General features: G+C 49.1%; 3 protein-coding genes across 3 annotated transcripts; all 3 read left to right on the top strand.

Moving 5' to 3' along the window:
• Positions 1–4,136: 4,136 nt before the first annotated feature.
• Positions 4,137–6,259, top strand: F4813DRAFT_350770 (nuclear transcription factor Y subunit B-3). Its single transcript, XM_049242335.1, has 4 exons — positions 4,137–4,747; positions 5,032–5,142; positions 5,220–5,347; positions 5,436–6,259. Exons 1-4 carry the CDS (start codon positions 4,588–4,590, stop codon positions 5,634–5,636), a joined length of 600 nt encoding a protein of 199 aa, XP_049102009.1. The 5' UTR covers positions 4,137–4,587; the 3' UTR covers positions 5,637–6,259.
• A 226-nt stretch (positions 6,260–6,485) lies between these two features.
• On the top strand, positions 6,486–9,169 carry F4813DRAFT_350766 (RNA polymerase I-specific transcription initiation factor RRN3). The gene is made up of 2 exons (XM_049242334.1): positions 6,486–8,799; positions 8,892–9,169. Exon 1 carries the CDS (start codon positions 6,720–6,722, stop codon positions 8,793–8,795), a length of 2,076 nt encoding a protein of 691 aa, XP_049102008.1. The 5' UTR covers positions 6,486–6,719; the 3' UTR covers positions 8,796–8,799; positions 8,892–9,169.
• A 9-nt stretch (positions 9,170–9,178) lies between these two features.
• On the top strand, positions 9,179–11,155 carry F4813DRAFT_350765 (uncharacterized protein). Its single transcript, XM_049242333.1, has 2 exons — positions 9,179–9,698; positions 10,196–11,155. Exons 1-2 carry the CDS (start codon positions 9,530–9,532, stop codon positions 10,855–10,857), a joined length of 831 nt encoding a protein of 276 aa, XP_049102007.1. The 5' UTR covers positions 9,179–9,529; the 3' UTR covers positions 10,858–11,155.
• Positions 11,156–12,006: the final 851 nt, after the last annotated feature.

Below are 12,006 nucleotides of genomic sequence, written 5' to 3'. Positions count from 1 at the left end.
CTAATGGATGATTACCAAGTCAGACAGTATCTAAGTACGACCGATTCATAGAGTGCGTTGGTCTTTAGGCACTATAACTATATTAGAGACTCGATCGAGATCGAGCCGGACTGACTTGTTGTACGACGCTGAGATAGGTGAGATGGTGCCATATAGCCCTCGCCTTGAAGTCGTCGGCAAAGGCACAGCGATATCAAAAAGATGGTGTTGATGCGTTGTACAATTGGAGGTGCAGGCGGCGGAGCCTAGCGTTAAGAGCGTCTCAGTGCCTAACGACAGGCTTCTGTCAAGGCTGTCATGATCAACGTTTGCAAGCGGTAGTGATTGGAAGGCAGGCCGCGGAAAGAGTTGGCTGTCTTGACTGGTCGTAAATGATCTGATCAAATAGGGCGGCTTACGCTGACTCTGCATCTACGAGGCACACTGATATAGCGTGCCATCAATACAACACCCCTGTACCGTATTAAAAGTCGAAGAATATGGCCTGAAGAGATGATGGACTACATATGGATTTATCTGCCTCGTTTATCGGCAGATGTTCCGAGGGCGGGGTCCCTGGCATTGCACTTGGGAACTCCACATGCCACATGACGATTTCCTTAGAGTGCCGGCGATGCTCAGGTGGTCGAGTGACAACGTGTCGCTGATGACAATGATCTGCCTGCCTGAGACAGGAGTGACGGTCCTCCTACATAGTAGATACATGGTAGACTGCGCAAACCGCGACTCGCCCACCTAAGGCGTGCATAACATGAGATAACATAAGTTCGTGGAGGGGAGTGACGATAAAGACTGCTACGATCCTAATTGAAAAGCTCGGCCCAACACATGGTAGTCTGCAAGTGCTGGGTTGCCTTGGACGTGATACGGAATTCCCGGGCAGCTTTAGCAGGACGAAAGGTACGGCGCAATGCTGCTCTATGTAGGTCGCTCGATCGAAGAGGTAAATCTTCAGCTGGCTTGAATAGGGAACTACACACGAGTACTTCTGAGCTTCGCACGGCTGCACGGCTGCACCTCTGCCCAAGTGTCAGCAGGGTGTTAATCCGGAGGGGAAGATGGGGGGAATATCCCACGTCCCTTTCCGAACCGGACGGGAGAGCCTCGGGGCTGTTTGATTTTTTTTTTTTTTTTTAATATAGCAGCGCGTTAGATGTACACTATATTGTCGCCAATGAGTTGCTTTCCCAGTACAACGGTAACTGTCATTTTAGTGCATCCTAGAGCGAATCTTAGTTTAGATGGGATATTTAAACATTACATCTGCTAAGTACCGCATGAGACGGCTACAAGGCTACTTTCGCATCCCTTTCGCATCCCTTTCGCATCCGACGATTGGGCATCCATGGGATCGTACGTATATATGTGGGTTCGTAGGACACAGTTAGGCCGCATACAACGTGCATGTCGGTAGGTACCAGGTGCTCAAGCGTACAGATTTGAGGTCGACCAAGTACGCAAGTACGGTGGTATGTAGCACCTAAGCTTTGCAGGGCTGGCCGGCCAAGAAAGAAGGACTCGATTTGATGGGCTACCAGGATTAAGCGATGACGGCGATATCGCCATGGAAGCTTTCAAAGCCTATCATTCTCTTCTCCACATTCCGGGACAGGAAGAAGCTCCTGAATTAGAATTGCGATTTTACTTCCAATCAGAACCGAAACTCGGTGCTAGGTATTGCAATTGGCCGGTAAAGGGTATTAATGCGAACCCCTAACCTACCTAGGCTCGTCTTTACAGCCAGTCGTCATCCTCTTCATCTCGAGATGCTGAAATAGTTGTCCAAACAGATGTCGCGGCCCCCAAGATCGAGGAGCCATAAGCCAGGCCGCGCTTCCTGTTCCTGTCGGGTAAGCACATACATGGGACAGCTGTTTATTTCGGGGATTGTCGAATCAGCGATGAAATCACCCCTCCACTCCGTCCCGCGTCGAAGGTGAGTGCGTTACCTAGATGGGTATCACAACGACCGCAACGACCGCATGGGGCAAGCGACAACGGACGTTTGGCAAAGGTTTAAGATGCCGATAATATGAAAATAGGGCTGCCTATATCTCAGGACATCATGCGCTCAGCCAACTTGGGGTAAGTTGACTTCACCGCTTGATGTATGAGATGCATCGGCCGGCTTGGTCCGTAGGGGGGATGGGCCGGTGTGGCGGATATGATGGCATATTACAGACCAACAGTATTGCTGCGTCTCAGCACCCGAAAGCTACTTGCGACTTGAGCTGAAAAGAAAATCAAGATAGCCAAGGGAGGGATTTATGCGCAGATTTCAGATTTGAGGTAACCTCGAGGACGAAAGTTGTTGTTGAGTACCTAGGTAGGTATAATGTTAAGTCCACGGATACCTAATGTGTTAATATGTACCTAACGTTAGTAACTAAGCCTTAAGGTATTGATGTTTGATCGAGGTAATCGGTATAGTTACATGGATGTATAGAAGTATGTAAGTTACCTAAGGTAACTTAGGTATTTATCTGTTGATTTGGAATTGAAGTAAGCGCGATACATATTATACATGTCTATACATATAGTTACCTTCGGTACTTTCTAAAAACGTATGGGAATATAGAGAGTAATTATTGCCATCTAGCATTTACTCTTTCCTATTTCCTATAGATGCGCCAACTTGCTGGCCTGTTTTCTTCCAATATTATCTCTTCATTCGTGTACAAGTCAAACAGCTGTCTCCTTGACTCATCGATTCTTAATTAATTTCTATTATTAACGTCCAATCTTTTCCCACGCTCTATTAGTTACGTTGCGGTTCTTCCTTAAGTGGTTTCCTGCACGTTCCCCACGTAAATGCAAGCTTCAACGTTCCTATGGGACGTGCATGACCTACTTGCCAGGTAGTTACCTAGTGTAGTATACTAGGTTAGGTAATTCATTATCCACATCTGTGCTCATTATGTTTGCTTTTAACTTATACATGCAAAAGAAATACGAGGTATTATAGTAGTTTGTTATATTTTGGATTTGCAGCTTGTATCCTGAGGATAGGTATATTATAGGGGCTATGAAATATACCTAAATCAATACTCAGATATCAGTCTGCTGAGCCAGACGCTGATTTTCTATTTGAATCTATCTGAACCAGATACTTAACGAATAGCCTACGTAATTATAACAAGGAATAATGGGAACATATCTTGTTTGTATATACCATGTTGATGATAACGCGCTATGCGGCCAGCCCGTAGAAAAATCCACTTCTGTGCATCCAACCTCGAGCTGGAGTTTTCCAGAAAACCGCCCCCAGTTTTCGTCAAACCTGAAGTCTTGCTTCTTTGTCGTATGTTCCTTACATTTTACATTTCAACTATGTAATAAGTCTTTCTGAACGTTTGTCCATAGAAAGAGATTCTAACAAGTTTAATTTTTGGTGTAACCCATACTGTACATATTCACCACACCCTTACGAATAAGTCAACCTTAGCCGAACTACCTACTATAGTAAAACGTTGCTGAGCTAGCCAGCTATTGTAGCTACTGTAGCTATGACAAACCACGTACTGTTTGTAAGGGTTATAAGGCAGCCGCATTTGTCCACTGCCAACTCCGAACGTTAATTCCTCATACTTGGGAGAGAACCCGTCAACCCCACGTACCGGGCACCTTATATACATACATACATCAATTTTATGTACCATTCTACATACATCCCAATCTACATGATGCAGCAAGGTGATTTTGCTTTGAAAAACTAGGTCGCCCTCCCTGCCACCCCAGCGCTAGGAAGTTAGTATGTTAGGACATTGCGAAGTAGCAATTAAGACTGGCTTCGATAGCTGAAATATAGGGTACTATACGGAGGGTACCTGTAGCAGGTATAGATTTCTAGTAGGAAGGAGGTAGGTACGTTTGCATAGGTAGGTAGTTAGCATGTAGTATGTAGTTACATAGTCTGTTAGTTAAAAGGAAACAGCGGGTCTCCTAAGTAACGCAACCCTCGGCGCCTTCTCAGGGAGAGAGATGGAAGGACCCGCAGCAAATCCCCGCTTCCCTTTTCCAAACCCGGACCGGTTAGGTTAGGTACTTTTGTACCTCAGATCGCATCCTGTCCCATTCTCCCACATCCACATCCACATCTCCGTCGAGTCTGTCCACACAAAAGTCACGTCGGTCTTTTGTGACTTTGTACCGTACACCAAACACCACCCAACCGCACTACTCACACTACTTACTCACTACACACTACACTACACTACACTACACTACACCACGCTACAGTATACTACCTACACTATACCAAGCCCAGGCTTGCTGCATACACATCCATACACGTCCCGTACATACCCTTACATATCGCCTGTTGCTGCAGATTCCGTCATAGCCTGAAGTTCGCGACAGGGCGTGCCAGCGGGACAAGTAAATAGCTCTAGGTCATAATTCTGGGACCCGCGCGACAGGGCAGGATTGACGCACTCGTCTGCAGCTAAGCCGCGCTCAGTTGCAAGCCCTACCACTTGCAACGTGTCAGAGGCAGGGACACATCATCTCTACCTTGTAACCAGCTGTGCGAGCTGGCAGTCCAAGAAAATTTTACAAGAAGCTACCACCCGCTGCAGGTAGCCAAATATGTCGGATTCCCCCCAATCTCCTCCAAAGGACGTTGAGCCAGGTGTACAGTCACCCGACGATGAAGCACAAATGAACGACCCTCAGGACCCACACGGCTCTGGCCTTGCCTATGAGTTCGAGGTAAAAGAGCAGGACAGGTGGTTGCCCATAGCCAATGGTGAGTTGAGACCCTCCTCCGACTCTTGTCTCTGATTTGGTGCATCCGAGTCTGCTTTTGGGATCTGGCCTGCAAGCTTCGAAAGAGTATCGCTCCTGCGGAGCTCTGACCGCGGCGCGTCCGTCAATTGGTGCTTTATGGGCCCCCTTAGCTCGAGACAGCCGCGCATCAGCAGAAGGCGTCCATGTCTCACGATTCGTCGTCTAAGTCGCCAGAAGCGCCTCGCGCTTCTAAAGCCGACAGGTATGATGTTTACGATGCTAACATACGAAACTTCGCTCCAGTTGCCCGGATCATGAAAACCGCACTACCCGAGAATGCTAAGATCGCAAAAGAGGCAAAGGAGTGTATGCAGGAGTGCGTGAGCGAGTTCATCTCCTTCATTACCAGCGAAGGTGAGTGCGCAACCTTATCTTTCATCTTGCTAGTGTTTATTCCTCCTGATGCAAGCGAAGGCTAACACCGTACACAGCATCGGAGAAATGCCACCAGGAGAAAAGGAAAACCGTTAACGGCGAAGACATCCTATTCGCCATGACATCTCTGGGCTTCGAGAATTATGCAGAAGCATTAAAGATCTACCTATCCAAATACCGAGAGGTACTGTTTCCGCCGGCGTCCCTTGCTTGGAGGCGCGCGCGCCGTCTGTGCCTGACCTTGCTTATGAGTAGTGCTAACCAATGACCAGCAGTCCCAGTCCAACCGGGGTGAAAACCAACAGAACAGGCCGAACAGCCAGGGTTACGGAGCCAGCGCGCCGAGCGGATCCGGTGCTGCTGGAACCTCGGGATTCCAAGGAAGTGACGGGGCGGGAGGTATTGGTGAATCAGGCGAAGGCTACATTTACGCCCAGCCTAGTCACAACGGCGCGGCCGGCGAGACCTATTAAGTTTTGCGCTCAGCGTCCGCAGACGAGATAACCGGGTTATAGAACCTCGACCTGATTTCTAATATCTAGTTTGAGACGGTCTATACTACTTTCAAGTGTGTATAACTACTGGGATTCTGAGGGTTTCGGCGCATTCATCCCCAGATTGGTTCTTCGGATCAGGGATGAGTGTCCATCTTTTACCCCTGTATATGGACTCGCAATGGATGGCGATGGAAGGGGGACTGCGCGTTAAAAAAGGGTCTGGTTTCGCACTTTTCACTTCGATAGATTCCCCAAGGCGTTCTTCCCCCCCTATTCGGTTCTCAACGCTTCTCATGATCAGTCTTGAGATTCCGCGACAGTTTACATTTGGCAGTTATTCTGGCTTCACGAGCGTTGGAGAACAGACCAATTCTCGAAGCATTACAAGCTACCTATATAGCATTATTTCATTATGTTGAGAAACGAATTTATTTTATTATTTTCTTCGGTATATTCAAAAGGTTGCTACCATGTTGGCTTATAGCTAGCTATAAACCCTCACAAAACAGATTTTTAACAAGTATTATTACAGAATTCTCATATGTCATTTATGATTATGATATTAAAGGCCAAATGCTTTGGACACTAGTAAAAAGAACTCAAATTTTATATACGTAGGTCCTTGATTGATATGTTAGGGTAGCTCATTAGTATACTTTATGAGGTTTGTGGTGGAGGTTTGTGTAAGTCGATTGGTCTAACAAAAATCTGCTTGAACACCTTAGGTATCTAGGTACCTACTACGTAAGCAGCATGGCTGGAATTATAGCATTTAAAACGGGCCGTCGTTGCCCCTCCTACTTGTTATCCGAAGACCCCTGTATTTTTTTTTTCTGTGGATGAGGACGTGCATATTGCATATCGCTGAAATTTTGTGATTTTGCTTCTTCTAAAATTTCTCTTCACAGCCTTGCCGACCCGCGTCAACCTCGCGATTTCACCATAAAACAGCACTAGGACCAGTATGCCGGAGTACCGCATAATAGAATCTACGGCGGTTTGGACTTGGCATTCGATAGCAGACTTGAAAACAACCTAAAATCCCGTAAACAAACCTCTATGTCACTCGTTATGACCAGTGCCACCCCGCAGCAGCTTGCTCGGCCGCCGGCGAAGGCAACTCCGCTTAAACCCATACTGAAGTCGTCTTCATCATTACTCAACACCAAGAGAACTAGCGATGACGCTGGCCTCGACAGTGATAGCATGGAAGCCCCTGAGAGTCCCCGAAAACGCCAAAAAGTAGAGTTTGATCTAAATAATATCGAGATTCACGAGATTGGAATACGATCAGTAGACGAAGTAAAACAGGAGGTTAGAAAGGCCTTGGATCGTCATGATCAGGGAGACGACGAGGATTACGATATATTGAAAGAGACGCTATCTGGGAAGCAGTCGTCATATGTAGATGACGAAGACGAGGATGCGGATCCTAATTTACCAGCAAAGCAACGTCAGGAACTTAAGGTCTACTTGATCTCACTTGCGAGCTTCTCTCCTCGTCTAGGGAGATCATGCGATGGTCTTGTTAAGAGCATATTACAATGCCAATGGCTTGGGCGGGACGAGCAATTTGCGAAAATCTATGTCCAATTCCTCGCGGCCCTCGTCAGTGCGCAAGGCGCCCGTTTAACACAAGTCTTATCATCCATAGTCGGCAGATTTACCGACTCTCGACCCTCTGACTGGGCGGTCCCTACCTACCCGAACGTCAACCGCGAGACTGCGCAAGAAAGACTTCACATTGCACTACGATACCTAATACAATTATTTCCCGCCGCCAAGCCCGTCCTAGAGCATCTCACGGCTACCAAGTACCCCTTCCATGACGAGTCAAAGCGGATGCATTTGGTATATGTCGACAATCTGTTGAGACTACGGTCATACTGCCCCGACCTGAAGACTGAGATTATGGACTTAATCGTCAGTCGCCTAGTCAAAATCGATGTGGAAATGCAAATGGACCTGGACGATATGGACGATAGGCTTACCACAATGGTGGCGATGGCTCTCCGTTCTTCTCGAGAGAACAGAAATCAGGACGAAGAAGAAGATGATGAGAGCGATGCCGAGTCGGTAGACAGTGACGAATCTGAAGATGACGAGTATACGCGCGTGAAAACAGCAAAGGAGAACATTGAGAAGATGGATTCTGTCCTTGACACCCTCTTCGAGCTTTATACGCCTAGCTTCGCCGATCCGGACTCGGATGAGGCTCTAGAGGCGTTTGAGGACCTACTATCTGAATTCTCGAGCATCATCTTACCTACAATCAAGTCAAGACATACTCAGTTCCTGATCTTCCATTTTGGCCAGAAATCCGAGAGGCTCATGGATGCATTCTGCGGCACGTGCATCAACATCGCTTTCGAATCTCAACGCCCAATGATCCTACAGCAGGCGGCGTCCGCCTATTTAGCGAGCTTCGTCGCTCGTGGAGCTCACGTGCCAGGCCATATTGTCGTAAAGATTTTTGAAGTTCTGGGTTTCCACTTGGATCAGATGCGAGCCCTCTACGAGATATCATGCCGTGGGCCTGACGTTCGCCGATATGCGCCATTCTACGCGCTAGTACAGGCGTTGATGTATGTTTTCTGCTTTCGATGGCCGGACCTCATCAAGTCGGTACCCGACGAAGTGGATACAGATGACCTTTCATCGTACCTAGGCCAGGAAATCGAATGGGAACCAGAGATCAAAGATATCATGCGTCGTAATATCCATTCGAAGCTAAATCCACTCAAGGTCTGCTCGCCAGCGATCGTGGAGCAGTTCGCAAAGCTAGCCCATCGGTTTGGATTCATGTATGTGTATCCAACTATCGAGTCGAATAAGCGACTTCGTCTATCACAGTTCTCAGCCGGGGCATACTCTAGCGGAGGCGCCCTGCGCGACCTGTCTTTCGATGTGAATGACGAGAGCTGGCAGCAGCTAGGATCCTTCTTCCCGTTCGACCCATACCAACTCCCAGTAAGTAAGCGATGGGTGGAGCAGGATTATCTCCAATGGCGGCCTATACCCGGCCTCGACCGAGACGAGCAGGATGAGGATAGTGACGAGGAGGAACGTGATGATGAGAAGGAAGAAGTTGACGAAGATACCGCCACAGAAGAAGAGGTCGGCGAGGACGAGTAGTTGCCTAGGTTAGGTTACTTGATATAGATTCTACGACATGCATCTAATCGGCGTTGGTACATGGTAAGGAGGGGCTGGACAAAAAGGGAATGATACCTGTATTTAGGGATGGCGCTCTCGGTCAGAACTGACCGTAATAATGATTTGATACATGTTTCTAGGATGCTGGGCGTTTTACCTTTCTAGTCGATGACGCTTTTTACATCTGAAGTTAGATATCTTGGTCTCTAACCTGCATATCCGCTTTATAGTAGAGGATGAGACTTGTGTAGGTATTGCATGTACTCGCCGCAAATGTTGCATTTCGGCACGAGTTCCATAATAGCTGACTCGAGATTCAACAAGCACAAAATAAAAAGGAATCAATAAGTTTGAGGTTATAAATCACTATTTCCTTTTATGTATTGTACCCTTTAGTATTTATAACCCCTGCACGTGCGCCCCAGGTTTTCGCTCGATTCTCAGAAGAGGAGACGGAGATTCCAAATCACTGGCCTCTCTGCCTCTACAACCCCTGGAATAGCCCCACGTCTGCTTATGCTTACTTGTTCGGTTTGTAGCCGCACCACCGCCGTAACGATAACGGTGAAATCTCTTCTGTCTACTCGTCGCCGTATGTACCGCTGTCCCGGGTAACGTAACTTCAGCGTCGTGGGGTCCCGGACGTCTTTGCTAAGGTATTGCTGTTGTGTGCGTGTGTGTGTGCGTGCGTGTGTGTGTGTGTGCTAGGAAATATGGCCGGGTCGCCGTTGGAAGGGGAGGGGACGGGTAACATTGCGGCGGAAGACAGTCATAGTACCAAAAGTGGCAGAGCGAGACCCTCGTTTACCGACTATTGGAAACGCACCAAGCAGGCGGCGAGACGTATTACCTTCGTCTCGAGTAACCCGGAACAAAGTACAGGTACGTGATGATATGTCATTATCGTACACATGCTCTCAAACGGGCTGGGAGTATTTGTCATAGACTCATAGGGCTGAGGCGCCGCGTGACGAGCGTGGTGTTGGTTGGTAGTAGAAATCAAATCACAGCGCGGCGTTGGCTGGTTGCTGTATTGCACCAACGCAAAGTACTGCCGGCCTTAAGGGGCGTTATAGGGGTGGCACGAAGCAGCCAAGGAGATGTCCCGTTTGTTCCTCTATTATATCCCCTATACGACTAATAAGTAGCACTCGCATCTTGATTTCATGCTACCTTTGCCTAGACCTAGCAGATGGTCTGCATCTCTCGCTACTGGTCATCCAGCGCGGGTAGAAGCTTACTAGACTGCGCATGACTATTTTCATACATATACATACACATACACATACACACACACATATATATATATATATGTATCAGACGTATGGCCATGTCGCATGTCGTGCTAGTCAAGACTAACACTTGGCTATTATACACAGGGCCCAGGAAACCCAATTCGAATCAGGACGACGACGACGACGACGATCAGCAGGAGGGCCACCAGAGCGCGCAGGCTAAGGCCCTAGCTCGACGGCAGCAGGTCCGCAAGGCGCAGAAACAGCATCGCCAGAGAAAGGTCAACTACACTAATCAGCTCGAGATGGACGTCGCCAAGCTGCGCGACTTGATAGAGCAGACGGAGCGGGAGAGTCTCGCCATCAGGAACGAGAACGAGACTATCCGCCGTCGTCTCCTTAGAACGACGGCTCCAGCTCCGCAGGCTAGTCTGATGCCGCCGGCGTTGACGTATGGGTCTTCGACGTCGCTGCCGGAGTACACGGTCAGTCTTATTAACTCGTCCGAGGCCCCGAACAAGCCCATGTTCCAAGTCCAGCGGGTGTCGGGGCAGTCATCGGGGTCTTCGCTCGGCGGGTTCGCAAACGAGCAGACGGCTTTCGGTGCGGGTGGTGGGTTTGAAGATGCCGGAGTAAGGGGGAAGGGGTTGTTGACAGAGACGGAGACTGATCAGGCAATCAACTTTATCCTAGAGTACGGATTATTCTTTTCTCTCTTTGCTTTCCCCGTTGCTCTTATTATATATAAGGGATCTTTCCCCTTGGCTCTTGGAACAGTCATAAAGAGGAACAAGAGGCAAAGCTAACACCATCGAATATAGGCTCGAGCGCATCTGCTGGGACCACTTCCACCCCTCGATGTACGACCACAACGACTACGACCCAGAAGCGCCCGAGCACGGCCACTCGCTCATGGTCAGCACGATGGCACTGCGCAGCGCACCGCCGGAAGCCTGGGCGCAAATCAGCGCGGAAAAGGCTCGACAGGCCTCGCTCCCCTCGCAGTCGCACTTTGCACCTCCTCTTCCTCCTCCTCCTCCTCCTCCCCCCGTCTCTACCTTTCCCTCGGACACCCACACCCATCCCCATCCCCATCCCCATCCCCATCCCCATCCCCATCCCCATCCCCATCCCCACACCAACATAATAACATCCTGGCCCACCCTTACCCCCACCCCCAGCACCTCCACCTCCACCTCCACCTCCACCTCCACCTCCACCGCCGACCTAACCCTCTCCAACCTGCGCAGCCTAGCCGCCGCCCTCAACCCCAACCCAGAAGACTCCGCCGAGCTCGCCCCCGTGCAGGCCTGGTTCGAGATCGCGCGTCTGTACGGCGACAGCGCCGCCGCCGCCCTCCTCCGTGACGCCGCGCGCCTGGGGCGTCTGCGCGCCGAGATGGCCGCCGCCGTCGACTGCGTATTCTACGGCGCTGTGATACGGCGCGCCGACTTCGAGGGCACGCTTGAGAGGGTTATGGGGCCTCCCGTTGGCGGGGGCGGGAGTGCCGTGCCGGCTGGGTATTCGGAAGGGGGGACGGTTGTTTGATAGTATCTCGATGCGTTAGGTTAGGTTAGGCTAGGTTAGGTTAGATGCCTATTCCCCTGGGAGGAGGGAGAAAAGAAGAAGAAGAAGAAGAAGAAGAAGAAGAAGAAGAAGAAGAAGAAGAAGAAGAAGAAGAAGAAGAAGTAACGGGGATAGGGTAAATTTTGTTTACGGCATAGGGAGAGAGAACGAACGGGTATATACATAACTACGACTAGAAGCAAAGCAGAGCATACGATGCGAATAACATAGGACTAGATTGGTCTTCTAGAAACAATACAGATGTTCATAGAATTCGTAAAGCATAGAAAAGGGGAAATGGGTCTTGTAAAATTATTCTATAATATGAGAATTAATCAACATGCCGAGGGTGAGTTCTGTAAAGGGGTTGAGTTAACCATCCCCCAAGC

Source organism: Daldinia decipiens (genome assembly GCF_022478715.1).
Source record: "Daldinia decipiens strain CBS 113046 unplaced genomic scaffold F4813scaffold_7, whole genome shotgun sequence".
NCBI lineage: Eukaryota > Fungi > Ascomycota > Sordariomycetes > Xylariales > Hypoxylaceae > Daldinia > Daldinia decipiens.
This window is presented reverse-complemented; position numbering and strand designations above follow the sequence as displayed.